The 19,867-nt window shown below is 44.4% G+C and overlaps 1 protein-coding gene across 1 annotated transcript in view; it reads left to right on the forward strand.

The window, feature by feature from the left end:
* The window catches only part of cachd1 (cache domain containing 1), a 71,100-nt gene that overhangs the window by 19,075 nt on the left and 32,158 nt on the right, over positions 1-19,867 (forward strand). The window contains exons 2-3 of the mRNA XM_062395251.1: positions 8,037-8,099; positions 13,402-13,550. Of these exons, the coding sequence (XP_062251235.1) occupies positions 8,037-8,099; positions 13,402-13,550 (212 nt within the window). The remainder of the gene's footprint in view (positions 1-8,036; positions 8,100-13,401; positions 13,551-19,867) is intronic.

Raw genomic sequence — 19,867 nt, forward strand, 5'->3', positions numbered from 1 at the left:
AAGAAACCACCACTACCACCACCACCACCACACCCTCACTGCTTGGATCAAGACCTAACTACGTGCTTCGCTGTGTCCACTTTTTTCTGGCAGTGATTTCCTCCCTATTGATTATACCGAAACAAAACTGTTGTCCTTTGAAAAGTCTCTGACAAGTCAATGTCAGGGTCTTTGATATTGATACACCACGGTTGTGTGATTGCTTTACACAAGATGTAACTTTCTTTCTCAGTGGTGTTGTGACTGAAATCTAGCTCAGCCGTTGCAGTATTAGAAGGACGTATCAAAGCCAGGAACTCACAGTGGATATCAGGCCTAAGGCTACAGTCACTGATGGTGTTGTCAATGCTTTTCACTGCTAGTAGTCGAGTCGTGACTGATGAGAGCCAATCAGGAGGCGGACAGATGATTCCATGATTGTTTTTGCTTATCCAAAGTTATCTTCTGGTGGTGCTCGAAAACTCTGGACTAGTGTGGATGCCAGGTTTAAAAGTAGCCAGCCACACTTTGGATTGATGAGGCTAGTTGTTTCTTTGTGGCACCAATTGTAGACCATTTAGACCTTGACCTAAAAAGAGGAATAATGAACTGTTGAATCCATTGCAATGTTAAATTAAATCACTATGACAATATTTGTATGACATAAAAGCCAAGACTCTTTTAACGCATGCAGCAGTAATCCTCAACATCTTTGCCTCTTTGAAGTGCACATAAAACAAGTGCATTTATAGAAAAACCCCCCCCCCCCCCCCCCCATCACCCTCTGAATGCAGCGGCAAGCAGTTGGCAGATGCTGACGGCCGGTCATTTCATTAGTCAACCGGCTCCACTGGGTTGAAACAGAGAAGCACTTAATTAGCGAGGGTTTTGCTTCTCAATGGACATTATAGAGACACTGAGAGATTCAGATTTGACACGGTTCCTCCAGCCCATCCCTCCTTTTTCCCCTTTTGGTATAGAGTCATGTATGTTGTGTGGAGTAGATTCATTCCTCAGAGCTAAAGCATGCTTTGGAAATCTATAAGTCAACTGTCCAACTTGATTTGTTAGGGTAAACGAGAAATGTGTCTGTGATCTGCTTATATATGCCTGTCTGTGATATGCTTTTTTTATCATAATCATTGCGTCTGTGATTTCTGGTTCATTCAGTGAAAAAGAAAGTTATAAAAACCCAAAAATCAAGGCCTGGAGGTGAAAAGTATGATGATGTCCGACACTCCACCACCGGCCGTGGTTCGGTTTCCATTCTGTTAATTTGTTTTAAGCCTTTCTGAAATATTTCCCATTATATATCAATACACGTCACTCAACTTCAGTTATCGTGAAACTTGTTTTAATAGATTCATTTTCCATTTGGAGTTAGCACAACATTAGCATATCATCAACATAGAATCATATTTTTCTAATTACAATAAAGAATATTCAGACACTTTTGTGAAAATTAATTGGTTTGGTCCTTTTTTCAATGATGAATTGTGACAAAAGCCACATGTTGGCAGTTTTTCTGCAATGAAAATAGAAGGTTTGCTGCTTTTCTCCATCATCGAATTGTGAACTGAATATATTTCGGAGAATTGGGGATTTTCTCCGACGTTTGAAGAGAATCTGAAGTCTGTCATAAAGCTCGGTGAAAAGATTGAGGAGAAGTGCATCTGTTATCTGGTTTATAGCTGAGCTGAGTTTTTATTTTTTTTTAAATAATTGATAGGAAACGCAGTGAATCCTTTTAATGTGCCTCTGTGGGTTGGGGTTAGTGCACCAGTTCTTTATCCCCGTAGATAAAATGGATGAATACAATACTCTCTTTCTTCTGTTGCCCTGGCCGCTGTGTTTCAGACCCAAATCTGCAGGTGCGATTATTTCAGACAGTTTTTCGTTATATTGCCGAAATACAGAATCTATACTTCATACCCCCCCCCCCCCCTCTCTCTCTCTCACTCGCTTTTCCACTCCCTTTTGCCAGTTTCCTGAATATGCTTTGTAAGGTTGGGGATGGAGACATGGCAACGGGTCGAGGAAAGAACATGCGCACACACACACATACACACACGTGCACATCAGAGGAGCTGCTCTGATGCCGTATGCCCGGCTCCAGCCCTTTGTAGTGCAATGAGCGGAGAGTTGGCTGGGAGCAGAGAGGAGGAAGGGCGGGCGGGGGGGGGGGAGGAAAAGCAAGGTGGGGGTGTAGAGTACAGAAGGAAGGAGAGAGGCTGAGCTGTATACCAGCAGCATGGAGGAAGCAGCAGTTAGCGTCCCTAGGGCTTTAGGCTTTTATCTGTCAGTTGTATTGAAACCAATCTCCCCGGCCCTACAGCTCCAAAACATCTATACTGAAGCCTAGTGTGTGTGTGTGTGTGTGTGTGTGTGTGTGTGTGTGTGTGTGTGTGTGTGTGTGTGTGTGTGTGTGTGTGTGTGTGTGTGTGTGTGTGTGTGTGTGTGTGTGTGTGTGTGTGTGTGTGTGTGTGTGTGTGTGTGTGTGTGTGTGTGTGTGTGTGTGTGTGTGTGTGTGTGTGTGTGTGTGTGCGGGCGAGAGAGACGTTCATCGACATTTCCTACAATTCCAGTGTATGAGCTCCACACCCGGTTTCATAACGCATAGCCCACATATGCATTTGATTCACAGTTGGTTCATAGTCACACACACTCACACACACACACACACTTTCAGGACGTGCCCCACCCAAGTGATGAATCCACCATTGCCCTCCAGTGTGTTCTCAGATAAAACCTTGGACCGCTGCTCATCAGGCCCTAAAGACAGGATTAGTGTGTGTGCGTGTGCGTGCGTGCGGGCGTGTGTGTGTGTTGCTCTCTAGTCCAATTCCACGTTAGTGTGGCTCACGTCTCCACTCTGGCCTTTGAAGACGGGTGAATTGCTAATAAGCAAATTCCCAATTCAGCCCCTCCACTGCACTCGGCCTCCACTTCCTCTCCTCTTCCCTTCTGCTCTTCTTTTTTCCCTCCCTCCTTCTCTCCAGTCTGGCCTCTGCTTTCACTTTGTGCATCTCTGAGCTTGAAATGCTCTCATTTCTTTTCTCATATGTTTCGTCTAAAAACGTCCAAACTCAGAGAAGACCTCTGTCCTCAGGCTGTTGTCGTCAGTTACTCGTCTGGGTTTTTTTCTGCGACGCTCCTCTGAGAGAAGAGTCACTTAAAAGAGAGAAGAGCCTCTCGGGTTGGTTTACTGCATCCACAAAAGAGCCTGACGGAGGGGCTGAAGAAGCAGGCCCAATTAAATGGATGACATGTACATGGAAAGTTCCCATGGTGTAACCACCGCTCCAAGCTGTTGTAACAGGGGCGCAAAGAGGACGGAGGAGAAGAGGGAAAAATGAACGAGGGAGAAAGTTGTCTTCTGTGTTAGCTCATGGTGCGCTTCTCAAACTTTCCTTCAGATGGTTAATTCACCTCAATCTTAATCCTTTTCTCCTCCGATAATTGAGGTGAGAGCAGGTAAGGATTTAACTCTGGATAAAGCCGGGAACAATATAAGGTGATAAGATGCTGCTTGTATATGAAGCCAAAGTTCACTGCAATGACTAAGAACCTTTTGTCACTTCAATAGAAACCACAGGATTAAAAAAAAAAAAAACACCGCAGGTTCTGGTGGTTATCTTTGTGACTCCGGGTTTAAGCTCCCGCTGGGGTTTGGTCATTCTTGTGAATCACTCTTCTGTGGTCAGGATTAACCTCAAGGTGGAAGGTTCTTAAAGAATCGGGCTAATGAGACGGAGGCTCTTGCTCTGTGATCGCTGCCCAGGAGTGTGAATGCAGTTCCTGCGAGCTAAGCTGCCTGTTTGGATCCAGTGTCTCTTGAAGGAGCATTTTTATGGCGCTCAACAAAAAAAGTGTGATATTATTAAATAGCTGTGATTAGTCATCCAGAAGGATTTACTCACTCTGGGTGCACTCCACATGTGATCGCTGCAGAGTGATTTCATTCCACAGCTTGATGAATGAAGCCAAGTGGCTGTTTCAAGGGTTTCCAGTGTTTTTGCCTGAGGAAAAATATGGGTGTTTCCTGCTGCTTTTATGAGCTCAACAGCTGGAAAATATATACATTTGTATGTATTTTCATCTGGTTTATCGTCTATTATTATAATATTTTTTAGGGCCAATAAAATATCTGGAAAATATCCTGTGCGAGAAACCTAGTCAGGAAAACGTCTGTGGGAATATCTTGGGATGAAAAAGAGGAAGAAGTAGAAGGTGCAGACGGACATGTCTGAAGGAGATGGGAGAACTGTACGACAATCAGGGCCGATGACGATGCTCTTTTAACAACAAGACAGTGTGTTGTGTGTTGTGAACAAATCTCTTGTTGCTGCCTTCATATGTGAATGATTAACTCATGTCTGAAACTGGCCACAATACATTTTTTTTAGAAGAAGAATAAGAAGTAAACACTAAAACCTTTTAAACCTTTTTGTAAATACACATTTCTCACGCAACTGAAAACTTTAAATATATATTTTTGGCATCTTTTGGTGACTTTGATATGAATTTGTTCCATATTGCCCAGCCCCGCCTTGAAGAGGTGACAGTGAAGTGTCCAGGCATGTTTCCAGCTCTTATCTGTCACTGTGTTACAGCCTTTACGGCCTCTGTAGAGTTTTGTGTGTCTGTGTGTGTGTGTGTGTGTGTGTGTGTGTGTGTCTCTGTGTACATTGCAGTGTTTGATTATGGGTCAGGGGAGGCCACAGGCCCACGGTGGCCCGGGCGGCCTAAGGCCTCTCAGGTTTCAGAGCAGAGCATTCCTCGCCGCCTGCTCCATAGCTGTGAAAACCGCAAAGCAGCTCCAACAACAAACACTGGAGGCACCGGGGGATCCACGGCTAACCTGCGGCTAATCAACAACAGGACTTCTCTCTCTCCTCCAGAGTCCGTCCCCTGTTTCTCAGGCCGAGCGGAGAGACAGAGCGTTTCTCCTCTCCAGCGCCTGGTCCCCCCCCCACCCTTTTGTCAGGGTGGTGTTTTGAGAGTGCACGATTTCCTGCTAAGTAGTGGCAGCTCTGTTTGTCTGTGCTTGTCCGTGTTTATTTGACAGTTCCACATTTTGGACCTGCTGTTTTTCCACTGAGGAGGGTGTGGAACAGCAGACTGTCTGGGGTTGGCTTTTCACTTTGCAAAGAACTCGGTAGTGAAATATGCAGCTGTGTGTGTGTGTGTGTGTGTGTGTGGTTCACATGTTTGTGTGGCACGCACGCAATAATAACATTATGAAACAGTTTGTATAGCACTCTACTGTTGGTGTTTAAAAAACAACAACAAAGCAAAACAATCAAGACAAGGGCCGCTGACTCCATTGAGACAGTCGGGATTAAAACTGAGACAGATCGACAGTGTTTGTGTTTATCAGACGTGATCATATTTCATCTCAAGCTTCATAACCATTGAGATTTTGGCTGAACGACTTAATTATCACCCGGAAGTGAGGACTTCAGGGAACAGTTGTGTGTTTGTGTGCTTCTGTCAATGCCTGACTTTGTATCTGTAGATTGGTGTTTTTATTTTTTATTATATGAACGTATAAGAACTGCCAAGATTGGTTATTATCAATCCAGTAGGTGATCAAAAGTAAAGGGATTATTGGTTATTTCATATCTGACCCTACAGAAATCCGAATATATTGGGACTGGTCATTTTCTATTGTTTTCTAATGATAAAGGACCAGAAGAATAACTAGATAATCAGCAGAATACCTGACAGATGGAAATCAAATTCTTTTACAGATGTTCAGATACCTGGACTGAGTTAAAATGAGAGGTCCTGGAAAAACTCTGGTTCTTTTGATGACGCAAAAATGATTCTAAGAACCTCCTCATGTTTGAAAGAACCCCTGAGATTGTGTGAAACAGCAGAAACTTGGTTTTCTTGTGTCTTTTGACGCTGATCAACGATCTGTTGAACGACGCACAGACGAGCAGGCCGCAACACCCTGGTGCGAATCTGCGTTTGGTTGGACTTGGTGCATTCTGGGTAATTGGTGTCCTCTGGAATGTGTCGAACAAAGGGTGTGGACAGGCGGCAGGAAGTGGTTGCAGTGTGGAACCAGGCAATTTGAAGGCTTTGTGTGCAGCGGGGGCAGCTTACAGTGAACCACCTGCCTTATACCTGCTGCCTCAACACAAACATTAGTTCTACTCTGTTTGTAGCTGCCACACAGTCCTGCTGCCTGTGTTTAGGGAAGTGTGTGTATGTGTGTGTGTCAGAGAACGAATATTTAACCAATGGGACCCAGGAGACCGTGTGAATAAGCCTCTGTGTGTGTGTGTGTGTGTCAGGGGCAGGTCTGTGTTCACACACCTCCTTAAGAATGTTTGTTCTGCTGCTCTCGGAGCGCTGAGGTCACACCAGGGCTCATTTTCTCCATACGTTCATGTGCAGCTCTGCCTCCCGTTCACTTAACAATATAAATCAGGGACTATTAAAAGTGCTTTAGGCTGGAAGGCGAACGGGGGGGGGATTTAGCATTACCTTGTGAATCGGCTCCAGACGGGTGACGCATTTTCCTCGACACCGGCCGAGAAGCTGATTGAAACGGCAGAACCACACCGTCTGGGTCTGAGGCTTGGCTGTTACAGGGGATAAGTTTATCATCCTCTCTGGACCGGTAATGAAAACGGCTCTGCACCTGTCTGTGCAGAGAAATGCATCAGTGCTAATGCTCCATAAGACTCCAGATGGATTCAGTGACGACGGAGTGTTGAATACCTTGCGTCACATATTTTCACACATTGTCCATAAACTCTGGGAACCTTCCCAAATGCATCCCAGAACAATCACATCAGTCTCTTTGTATTGTGATTTATGACTTTAATTGAGTTTAACTGAACAAACATTTGGACTTGTCCTCGCACGAGAAGCCCAGGGTTGACGGCTCGTAATGTGTAACTTGTGCTTTTGTCACATAGAGGTGTGTCGAAAAGCCAGCGTGCCAAAACACACACGATGTCAGCGTCCTGGTGGAGGAAAAAAACCTGCAGGGAATCTAGCAGTTATTAGATCCAGCTATTTGTATCCTGACACATACAAATATCCATTGTCTTGAAGGTCTATTCACACGGTTTCTGATCGTCATCCAAGTGTTTTGTAATTAGCATTTCCAAGATAAGATAAAGTAATTTGGTAAACCTCTAAATCAAAACGTTGACATCAGGACCTGCAGTTATCGAGCACATTTTGCAGAATAACGTAGCGGTTTCCATTAGCTTGGGAAAGTCCAAGGTTGAAATAAACGTTTTCCCACGTTGTCTTTCCTGCTGCCTGCCACTAAAGAAACAACACATTGATCCCAGAATGATATTGACCAGGCAGTTTCCAACCTGCCGGCCGATCAGGCCCTTTGGACTTTGAACGTTCTCCCGGGGTTTGTGTGAGTTTTCTTCAGGCGCCACAGTCCAAAGACATGAAGCTGAGGTTAATTGGAGACTTTAAACTGCCCATGACTGTTGTTTGGTCCCTGTGTGTCAGCCCTGTAATGCACTGGTCAACTGTCCGGGGTTGTGTCCCCCGGCCTCTCGTCCCCTTGAGGCCGACAGACAGAAGGATGCTCTCCTTATGAATGTAACCGTGGCCGTGGTCTGACTTGGTCCTGATTTGGTAAGGAGAGAGCCTATTGGCCAACAAATCGACCTGGACACATTTGTTTTGTCTGTACTTGATGTTCAGAAACCAGCCCAGGAAGTAGCTCAGTGTAGCCGTCAGCCTTAATGAGCATCAACAGAGCACAACCACAGGCCCTGGTTGGACTGCATTCTTTGCAAACGTGAGGCCATGGCACCAAGTATGAAAAAGGTGTGGATGCTTAAAGTGTGAAGTCATGATGTTATCATGATCATGCATACAATTGCAGGGAGGCTGCATTTTCAATTTTTACTCTTTTTCATCATGGGGATAAATAATCTCCCAGGCTCACCTGAAAGCAAAAACTCCTCCTGTGTAAACCAACTCGTCCCCAGGTGATTTCAGTTATTGGATGTAAATCTTTCCCGCTCGTCTAACCTCTGCTTCGTCCTCTCTCTGTCTCCCCACAGAGGATCTTCAGCTCGTTCACGTACACGGAGAAGACATCAAACGGAGAGACAGAAGTGCAGCAGGTGAGAAACAAAGGCTTCTACTATCTCTCTCTGTGTGTGTGTGTGTGTCATGTGTTGTTAGCTGTCTGGTTGTGCATGGATGTGTCATGGATGGTGTCTGCTTGTGGCCTTGTGTAGGTTTCAATCCAGCAGCAGTAATGAGTGTACACACACACACACACACACACACACACACACACACACACACACACACACGTATGCAAACCATCAGAGGAAAATGGTGTTTATTAAAATCCCACAGCTGCTGTGTCATTGGCTTTGAAGTTTTGTTTTCCCCCTCGTCTGTTGTCTCTCTCTTCCTCCCTTCTCTGGCGGTGAGCTCAGAGCTGCAGTCAGACAGGATGAGACGGCTGGAAGGAGAGATCGGCGTCTTGTCTGGAAACAAACACATCAGCCACAGATTTGGGAGATTTGTCTAAAATGACTCTTAAAGCTCCAATTTTAAATTTCTTTTCTTGTGCCCTGTTTGTCCTTGATTGGAAAACTATGGATAGAATGTCTGGCATCTGATGTCAAGGCAGTCAGGATTGTGTGCAGGCATGGCGTTGCTGTGTGTGTGTGAGTGTGTGTGTGTTTGCACTTGTGCGTCAGGGATATTGGCAGAGTGACAGTAAACAACGGTCTGGTAAACAGCCACCAGCAAGAGCAGACAGGTTGATGTTTGTCTGCATATCTCCTGCGACTGTGCACCGGTGCATCCATCCATCCGGTTCATGCATGTTCTGTGTGTCACATCCACGGTATCTGCCGCCTTGTAGCTATTTACTTCTGCAGGGAGGCAGCTCAGATTAGCCCTGCACCATTGTTATTTCTTCTTTATTTTTGGTGAGGCTGTTGTCGGACTGCCTGTGTGGAATGAGCTGTTTTGCAGCTTTATGTCTGAAGCTGTAAAAATGACCTGCAGTAATTGAGCCCCAGTAAAGACCCACTGCAATTGCTGCCATTATCGTGAACTCAATGTTATCATGATCGACTACCTCCCTCATGTGGAGGAGTCCCAACCGCTGCTGCTACAGAATACTGGAAGGGTGAAACCAATAAAATGACCGGTTCTGGACATGTGCGACTTACATACAGACATTTCTGGAGTTATAGATTCTGTATGTCATATTTCCTGACTAGAAACTCCTCGTGGCTGCAGGCTGCAGAGCGAGAGTCCTGATGATGATCATAACCTGCTATGAAAGTCCCATTTTCTACAGAATAGGTCCAGTCCAAATCTAATCCTCTCCACAGAAACCTCAACAACAATACCAAGCCTGAGGTTTTGAATTGCGATCGCATGGATTTTGTGTGTTTTTTTAATGAGCCCAGATCTCGGGGCAGCTCTGACTTTGTTCACATTCTGGATCCTTGTTGGTGGAGTTTAATGATTTTATTTCCATGGGCGACTCATAGAGCAGCCCGTACATTCTGCCCGTTGCCCTTCGGAGGCTGGCATCAATTAATTCAGATGACAGGCCTGGCATAGTTGGCTTTCTTTCTCTCTGTGGGCAGAGGGGCTGGGTCCCTGAGCCAAGTCCAGGCTCAATTAGGAGAGTAGATCTGCAGAGGAGGAGAGGGCTGGGAAAGAGCAGGAGAGGGAAGAGAGCGGCCAAGGAGCGACGGAGAGGAGCCACCATCTCCTCGCAAGAGTTTCTCCTCTAGAAATTAATTATTCAGACAAAAACGCAGACTCCCTCCCTCTCCTTCTTTCTCTGTCCTCGACTGTATTATGAATTTATTCTGCTTGTTTCACTCACTGACACGTGCTGTCACAGTGGATATCCTTTATTATATTTTTATGCTGGTTCCTGGTTCACATACACACAATGCTTCTTCGTCTTCATTGTCTTCGTCTTCATTGTCTTCGTCTTCATCTTCGTCTTCTTCGTCTTCTTCTTCTTTATAGTAGGTCAAATCGTATAAGAGCTTAAGAAAACGTTCTCTGTCATGAGAAGCAACACGTCCAGTGGAAAACACTAAGACCAGTGGAAATGTACTAATAAAATAACGATATTACTTCATCCAAGTAGAAGTAAGATGTTCACTGTCAAGGTTCGACCATGCCAGTTTCTTATGCCTGCAGCACAGAACTGCATCTGTCCTACACTCGCCCTGTATCAACTCCAACCCTCCAATCCAAAGTAAGACTTGCCGTAAACACTACTGCCAGCGCCTGTGGTTGAAGACTGCCCAGTAAACCCAGGGTGCACCCACTCCATCCCCTCCTGTTCTGTGGCCCAACCCAACTGGGTGTTGCAAACCCTAGCGACTGGTTTCGATGGGTCAGAGAGCGGAGAGAGAGGAGCCCTGTGTGTTGGAGAATGTGGTTAATCTCCAGGGCACAGGTTGGCTTTGGCTACACCGTGGCAGACTGTAACCCAAGCCTCAACTTGCATAGCGGGAAGTTTCTGGTTTCTCTTCAGTCACTCTGTTAAAAAAGAGTGAGTCCTACTTTCTCCCTCTGTTCCTCCCTCTCCTCTCAGACATGGAAACACTCCACTAACCGAACACTGGCCCATTTTCCTCTTTTTAACACAAAGTTCAGTGCAGCTAATTGCCATGCTGCGATGCATGGGCAGTATGGCGTGTTTAAGTCTGTGTCGGTCTGTGTGCGAGTGTGCACATGTCTTTATATGTGTGTGTGTGTGTGTGTGTGTTCCTTGTGGTGGAGCCGTGGTAATTGCGGGGTGTGCCTCAGGCCCCTGTTAAACCCCTAATAAGAATAGCGGGTGGTTGATTAGGTGTACCAGCGGTCAGTGGGTCGCGGTACATTTCCCTGTTCCTGGTTTGAATCACAGGCCTTTACAGGCGCTGGTAATTATGGGATGTGTTACAAAGGGAGTCCAGTTACTGAGGAAATAAACCTGTTTTTGTATTCAACAGGGCTCGGTATGTAACCTGAAATGGTCGTGGAAAATATTCAGACCCCTTTTTCTACATTTCTGTTATTGTTGCCGGCTAATGTGTAAAATCTCACATCCACCTTTATGTCTGCACGGTACAAAAAGGACTGTAGATGTGAGGATGTATCAGAACAGAAGCTTTTCTTGATTCCTGCTCTGTGGGAAAACGCAGCATCCGAGGTTCCAATTTGTCATTTTGTGGCGTGAACAGTTAGACGTGATTCTTGCATTGGTTGTCCATGCGACAGAAGTAGCCGCTCTTTCCGGTATGAGCTCCTTGTTTTGCGTTGGCTGGACCAGAATTTGCGGCAAATGCTGCGAAAATATGGCTGTTAACACTGGGATTTGTGACACAATGAATACAGTAAAATAGGACTAATGGCAGTCGGGATGATTCACGCATTTGGTGCGTTCTGAGATTTTGTGTTGGGGGATACAACGTGACCTGAGAGATCTTCCCAGTTGATACACTGGGAGCATTTTGGATAAGTAATCTAGGGCCAGGCCATTCAGAGCAAGAACCCTTAAAAGTAAATGCTGGAGTGAACAGTTAATAAGTGGAGTTGATTGAGAAATGAGATTATTCTAGCTTTTTGGCCCTTGGTCAGTTTCCATACGGTCTGTGGAAACACAAGGAGTGAATTTATACAAAAACACTGAAAATACTGACTCTTCTAACCCAGTCACATGGACTGTGGATCGTGTCCCCATTAATTGTGAAATGTGAGCTGCATTAGAAAGAAATGGAAGGAACAGAAGGAATGATGTTGACGTAAATGACGATGGTTTGAAGACTGTTAATCCACCTTTTTAAGAATTTCACCGATTCTCAATGAAAAGTAAATCCATAAGTAACTGCGAGCGATTCGTTCTTTAACAGATCTTGAGTAAATCGGTGAATCATGTGACAGCTTTCAAGTTAAGAGGATAATCTGTCATGGATTACATGCCACACATGTGATGTTTGAGATTGAGTGAGTGCAAGTTTGTCACAATCCATCATAATGTTCCCTTTTCAGGCTCTTTGGCAAACAAAGAGCAGGAACAGGGATCGGTTGTGAGGAGCGGCCGGTGCGCTGGTTATTAATGTCCCCCAGGAGGCCGCCGCAGATTATTAGTTTCCGCAAAAGAAGCTGGAACTCCAGATTGAAAACAGCCCGGTGTGATGTGCGCTCGGCCATAGTCCTTCAGAGGAAGACAGACAAAGCATAATGTATGCATGTTCAGGGGCTTGGATTCAGAAACCTAGTAAACAACTCAATGAGCTGCTTGGCCTTTGTTCTGAAACTCCAATTTCCTCCTCCCTGCTTCCTGGTTTCTGTGCCTTTTAAAAGGTCAATTTCACTCTAAAGCTGAATCTCTACCGTGCTGGAGACGCTGTGAGCCTCGTATCCGATGTTGAAATTAACAGAGAGAAAACATTTCTCGCGAAACAAGACAAGTAGCTGCAAGTGTTTTGTGCAAGATAATCGGCAAAAGAAATAAATGCACCACACATGAGATAAAATGGTAGCATCCAGTGGATTGTGTGATGCAGTTGAATGTAGGTTGGCCCTGTGTTTGTGTATTTTTGGGATGGATTTTCTTAATAAACACTGTGGAGAACAGTTAATGTTCTCAAGTCACTGACATCCATCATCCTGCGCTGCTTTTTAAGAGTGATGGATTTCACACTTAGTGCTGCCCGAGGTTTTGGCATCTTTGATTTGATTCAACTCCACTTTTGAATATGAACTTGTTCCTGTGTGTTTGTGTACAAAGGTTCCTGCAGAACTGAACTTGTGAGGATCAGTCTAACTGACTCTATACTATACATTATACACTCTACTATACTATGGTATTATACAACTTCTACACTTAACCCTAGATGTACCTTTCTCTGACCATATTGGAATATACTTTCAAAAATCATGATGGAACGTGTAATTATGTATGTTCAGTACCTGTTTGAACCATAGACTCGTAATAAAGATGGACGACGGGTCTCCACTTCTTCCTTTGGCCACCATCTTGTTCTTTGTTCATGTCTTTTGGAGTTTGAGCCGTGTCCCAGTTGCTAACTGGGAGGAGGTGGGGGTATCGCTTATACTGTAGCCAGCCACCAGGGGGCAAATCAAGATGATTTGACTTCACCGTTGAGGAGCTGTCATGTCCTCCATCTGTATGTGTGGTTTGAATGGTTGTGTGTGTGATATTTGTAATGTTTTGACTTCTTTCTACTTCAGTTTGGCTTCTTTTACACAAACTATTGGACATTTTCCTACATACTGAACCTTTTAAAGTACAACGTTGTCTGGGCCAGTCTTGCTGTTGTAAAACTGTTAAAAAGCTGCAACTGTAAGTAAAGAAGAGCTCAACATAAGTGTCAGCCTGACTCACTGTCTAACCCTCTTGTCTGTGTTTCCTTTGTGCAGTTGGCCAAGAAGATTCGGGAGAAGTTTAACCGCTACCTGGATGTGGTGAACAGGAACAAACAGGTGGTGGAGGCGTCGTACACCGCCCACCTCACGTCCCCGCTCACTGCGATACAGGACTGCTGCTCCATACCAGCATCCATGATGGAGTGAGTTACTCCCTCATCAACACAAAGACACACTTTCCTCTTTCACACTCTTTCACCCTGCGGGAGATTTATCCACTGCGTGTAAACCCACCTCCAGCCGTCAGCACCTGCGTTCAGCTCAGCCACAATGAACCCAGTCACAGGTGTTTAGGTTCTAGCTCTTTGGTTTGTAAAGAGCTGTAGATATTAGTGTACATTGCTTTATGCTCCAACTACACAATCATACACACTTCTCATTTTTCTTGTTTAAAGTAGTTTGTTTTTTCCCTGCATTAGTTTTAGCTTTGTTTAAATCATATTATTAACAGCAGTGAGTAGCACTGCATTTTCAAACTTATTTTCAAAGCTATTCCACTGTTAGTTTGTTCTGACAGTTGCAGCCTTGATGCAGTGTTAATCAACAACTATGAGTTTTACGGGACTAGGAGCCCAGGAAGTCTGGGAGATGTTAGGTAGTCTGGAGATCTTATTGATACACTTTCATAACTGCATCATTTGGAAAGCTATATATATTTTTTTATATACTGTGGGCCTTGAGCCTGTAATAAAGTTGAATATATCAATATGATTAATGACAAAATTCAATTCCCACATATTAGTCCTTGTGTTTCTGACTAGAGATGTTCCAATATCGTTTTCTGTTATATTCCATTACCTGGATTTTGTGTATCTACTGATGTTGAGTATCGATTCGATCCGACACCAGTGCATATATAAAAACATAAGAACAGAAGTTCTATCTGAGTGAAACCAAAAGGCTAATATACACATCAGTACATAGATTTGTATGCAGCATTGGAGGTTTTTCCAATGCTGGTATCAGTATAAGAGCATCTCTACTTTGTTTGCAGCCCTGCTGTCAATTCAAAGCCAATAAAGTAGCCTTGATTTTGTTTTTTTTAGGTCTGCATGTGGGAAAATTAATTTTTCTATTGTCAGGCTTCGTCGATGCCTGACCCGCTATTTTCTGCCGTATTGGAGAAATGTCAGAGTACTGGTATTGATATTGGATCATCTCTAATTCAGACCTAGTCCAGGGTCCAAATCAAGTCGTTGTGCGAGAGGTTTGCTGACGTGACGAGGGTTTGAAACTGTGGGTGAGACCCTAATATTTCAGATTTAAATTCTATGTTTGTGAGTTTTTTAAATCGCCCTAGTCCAAACTGCAGACCCAGTTTTTCAGCCAATCACTAACTCCAGCAGGCGAAACCAGTTCAAAGCCGAGCTCCGAGAGAGAGAGAGCTGCTTTCAGTTCTAATCTACAGAGCAGCAGCTGCCTCTACCCCTCATCCCCGCTCTCCATTTATGTCTGTCTCCCTCCCCTCTATCAGCAGATGTAACCAGTTATTGCTCTCTGAAGTTTTTGCACCGCAGACTTCACAGGCTGCAAGGTCACCTGTCTTTCCTTCACTAGTGCGGAGGGGAGGAGGGGGCCGAGGCTGCTCCCTGGCCGAGGGCCACCGGCCACCTGTAGCCGAATCATGCACACGACGCTCCGAACACACAGTCGACATTTGTTCACACGCAAAACACACAGTATTTAGTCACTGTAGATTTACAGCCTTGAGACAGTTTGAGCCAGAAATTGCAGAGAAAACGATTATGTAAGGCCTTGGTAGGAAGGAAGGAGTGGTGCAGAGGGAGTCGGTGGAGGAGTTGAACATACCAAGCTGAAGCTGCGTCTGATAGATCCCGGAGCTTCAAAGTATCTCCCTCAGTCGGGGGAGAAGGTGCCAAGCTCCCTCACTCTCATTTTCTTGGGTTTATGTTGGATCGTGAGATTCTTGCTGGAGCTGTATGTTGAATAATTTAGTTCCCCCCCACCTCCATGCACACTGGCAAAAGCATCTTTCAGTTTCACAAGTTCAAATTAAGTTCTGATAACTTGGCTGCAGTATGTGGGGAACTAGTGGAAGCTCAGACTGAGAGAAATGTATTTGTAATTCTGGGGAAAGGCAATTATTTGCTTTCCCGCAGAGTTAGATGAGACAGTTATCATTTATCTTTATGATAAATACAAACGTCACTGGAGTCAGCAGTTGGTTGTGTTAGCCTAGTTTCCCTAGTCCCTATATATTAAGTTCACTCAATGTCTTTGTTTGGAGAGATGGTAATATTGGTTTGATGAATGAAGGGGTTGTATTAACGATTGTGTTACAGTTAGTCACAAAGAGGTTCTAGGGTTAGGGCAGCAGTGGAAGTTCCATTGCCGATGCCCTGTTTGTTTACATTTTCAGCACCACAGAGGACTTGGACAACACCCAGTACGTTGAAGACTTTGGCTGAATTTACTTTTGTTTACTATTTTTTTTTTAGCCACTAAAATGGAGACTATTGTAAATTGCTTCTGGCTCAGTTTATTTCGGAAATCTCCAGAGTTGCAGTTTATTCTGGACGTGCAGAAACGGAGACTTTAGGAAGTCAAACACATATTTGCACCCTGACTGGATCTGATCAGCCTTGACTCACCACCGACACACGGGAAGGGTCATGTGAAGTGCGTGTTCAGGTGTACTGGTATGGATGGTGATTATTTCTAATGATTGTCTAACTGGTCTAAAATGCAGTGTGTATGGTCCTGTACTTATATCTTTGTAGAGTGAGGACATGGAGGACAGGGTTTCAGGGTTAGGCATTTAGTTCTGATGGTTCAGGTTAGGGTAAGGGGCTATAGGGAATGCATTATGCCAATTAGGGTTAGGGTTATGTGTGTGTGTGTTATAGAATAGGAGTGGTTGGGCCTCCTGATCGTGACACGGCTTTGTCTCTATGTAGTTCCCTTCAGTGTGTCCTTCAGTAGTCTCAGGCGTCAGCTGCTTGTGGGGGTCCTCGTCAGGTCAGCCAGTTTAGAGGCGGATCAGTTGGTTCACAGGGTGTCCCTGTCGGTTAGCTGTCAGGCTAGCAGGCTATCATTTCTCCGGGAGGCCACAGAGGGCAGCGCTTAGTGCCCGCTGGTATGCTTTAATCATCGCTCCGGCTCAACAACAGGCTGCACCTGAAAATAGCAAAAGTATGTAACTCGCAGAGGTGTTATGTGTGTGTAAGTGTGTGCGCACGTGGGTCTGTGTGTTTTATATTTTTAACATCTCCAGGTGCTTATTTCAACAGCTCCACTGATACGCAGTCGTAAAAGTGAGAAGTGTGCTCGGGATCAGCCCAGATGACGTCTCATTTCATCAGAAGTTCAGAAGTGGATTTGTTTGTTTGTAGGATTACGCAAAAACGATTCAACCCATTTTCTATATATGTTGTGGAAAGCTGTAGTGGTGGCTGATGACCCAACAGGAACCCAGTTTTGCTCTGGCTCTGGATCAGAGGTTTTTCAACATTTGAGTATAATTCATGAAACTTGATAAATATTTTTTTTAATTAGGCAGATTTGTTTGGGGATTGATCAGTGGCAGTTGGAAGAGGCCCACATACACTCTTTTGTGAGTTTAAATGAAAAGTTCACACACATTTTAATCCATACAATGCACTGAAAGTATTCCAGTTGAGTTGCAGCGTTGCTCTTCCTGTTCTATATGACAAAATGAATGCATTTTTAATTTCCCCACATTGCTGGACCCCAAACGCACCAATCACAGAACTCCTATACAATATCTCAGATGGGGGGTATTGCACCGAGACTTCTGCAGATTAAACATGGAGATAACCTGCTCGTACTGAGCTCCTGTTTCGAAGGAGGAATTCTCACCATCTAAGAAGCTGGCAGATTTACAGTCCAGATCAAGCGTATAAGTGGCAGTGACTCAGACCAAGCTGATCTGGTGGTGGTGGGGGGGGGGTTAGATATCCTCGTCATCGGCCTGACGGTGATATCTCTGTTTGCGTATTAGACGAGGAGATGGAAACATACCGGGCAGGTTCGAGGGAGGGAGTTTAGTCAAAGTGACTTTAACAGGTGTAAATGCTACTGCCTCTCTCCCTCTCTCTCTCTTTCTCTCTGTCTCTCTCTCTCTCTCTCTCTCTCTCTACGCCTCCGTTAATGTTGTAATCCTCCGCTTTGTTCCCTTCATCTCTGCCCCCTTTCAACAGTTCAAAATTATCTTTCTTCTTCGTGACACACTCGCTCCCCTCCCCTGTTTTTCTAAATCGACCTGTCTTACTCACTCAAATTTGAGTCTGTTGAAGCATAAACTGTCTAACACAGCTTCACACTTCCTATTTGATTTATGGCCTTAAAATAGGAACCAGATTTTTATCTGAAATAACTTTTCTGATGTTTATTACGTGGCATTATTCATTTTCGACTGTATCAACTTTGAAAAGGTTCTGCTCATATTATGTTCACCTCCAGGGAGACCAGGAAATCAGACGTACCTCCCAGTTTAATGTAAGACAGGATTAAAACCCACTTTAGAGCTTTGTTTGAATTTGTTTGTCGTCAAAGTCAGATATTTAAAAAAACTCTTCGGCTGGCATGTTGCAGCGTCACAGAGAGGACTGGCAAAAACATTAGGAACGACACTACTCTCGACTTTGCAGCTTTCACACCAGAGCGCCTCTTCAAGGTCATTGTGCTCGCTGGGCTTTCCCGATCGGCGTGTGATGCCTCCTCTGTGGATAAACATGGATCCTGCAGGTTAATATAATGGATTTTATAATGCCGAACACAGCAGGTGCTAGGAGTGTCTCGACTTCATGGCTTTGCTATGACGGAAGATTTAGATTTCCAGAATTGTTTAAACTTTTTTTCTCAAGCAAAGACCCCCTTTGCTTCCTCAGAGTAGATGCACAGTGCATATATTTATTTCATTCACTGGATTAATTGTCAGTTTGCATTTAAAGTCCAAAGAAACGTAAATACATGTGTGTTTTTATGTTTCCTGAGGACACTCTGGCTATTGAATTGTCTTCAGGATCATTTCTAATCACAGCTTGGCGAACACTCCCCTTCTGGGAGATATGGTAATCAAGCGAGCGCTGCTACATGTTAATAATTAATATGCATATTCATTGGCAGAATTGTTTAAAGCACTGTGCATCGTGTTTGTAACATTTATGAATAAGAATTCTGGTTTTATTCAATTAGAAATACATTTTTTCTTAATCTGTCTTGTCCTATGTTTGTGTTTTGCGTTGCTTCTCGTGTCTGGTGAGATTCGTGACTATTTTGCGAAACAGATTTTTCTGCCCTCATTAAGATTTCTGATATGAATGGGATCCCCCCCTTCCCCCTCTCTCTTTCTCTTTCTCTTTCTCTCTCCCTCGTTCTCATATGTTTTTTTGATGTGGAATTCAAAAGACCGCAAATGTATTTTTTATCTGGCCCACATTTCGCCGAGCGTCCTGCCAAGCCCCTTCTATGCAAAGTGGGTTGAAGGAGAATAGTAATGACTTTGGCCTTATGGGACTTCAGATGAGTGAAGTTCAAACACAGCCTGTACATCACAGCACCTGTCAATCAAAACCAGGCCAGTGCAAGGTCTGCAAGCAGAGGGAGCCGAAGATGGGTGTAGTGTGTGTGTGTGTGTGTGTGTGTGTAGTGTGTGTATGTGTGTGTGTAGTGTGTGTGTGTGCTAGTTTGAGGGATGGAAGGATCAAAGCACCCAGGCTTGGTGCAGTGCAGAGCAGCCCGCTCCTCTGCATACCTCCCTCGTTTGTCAGCTCTCAGCTCCAGAGATAAAGGATGCGTGGAAACCGTTTGTGCTTCGGCATCGACACGGACACACGCATGTTAAAATGACGCCGCTGCTGCTGCTGCTTTACACTTGAAAGACTTTATTATACGTCATGTATAGAAAAGGTTTCCAGAAAATGAATGCTTCTTAAGATGTGCAGATTCCAACACAGATATCACTGTTTGACACCACTTGAACACCGTGTGTGTGTGTGTGTGTGATCCTTCTTGACCATATCCCATGATGCATTGCGCTCCCTTGACAAACTGTGGTTTCAAAGAGGCAATGGCGACAAAAAGGCGAGGCGAAAAAACGTGAGAAGAATTTAATCGTAAATGTAAGAACTCAGCCGAACAGCTGACGGTACACGTTCACAAAAAATACATATTTTAGACAGAACAACTTTTTCATACATAGCTCTGTTGCTAGGCGACCACTGTAAGGGCGGGGCAGGCTGGTGATGCAATAACACAACCAGACATTCTTTATATTTTTTTTTATGGGCGATGTGGTCTACGCGGCTGATGAAGGCCCTTTTCGGGTCTTTCGAAGAATGTGGTCCCTGAACTGAATTTTAATAAACTGCAGTAAGAGATTTACAACATGCACAGCAGCTCCCTTTGTCCTTTAGACCCTTAAATATATTATTTAGAATAACGATCTGTTGAAAGTGATCCTGGGAGATTGAGGGGA

Source organism: Platichthys flesus, chromosome 9 (genome assembly GCF_949316205.1).
Source record: "Platichthys flesus chromosome 9, fPlaFle2.1, whole genome shotgun sequence".
In the NCBI taxonomy this organism is placed as follows: domain Eukaryota; kingdom Metazoa; phylum Chordata; class Actinopteri; order Pleuronectiformes; family Pleuronectidae; genus Platichthys; species Platichthys flesus.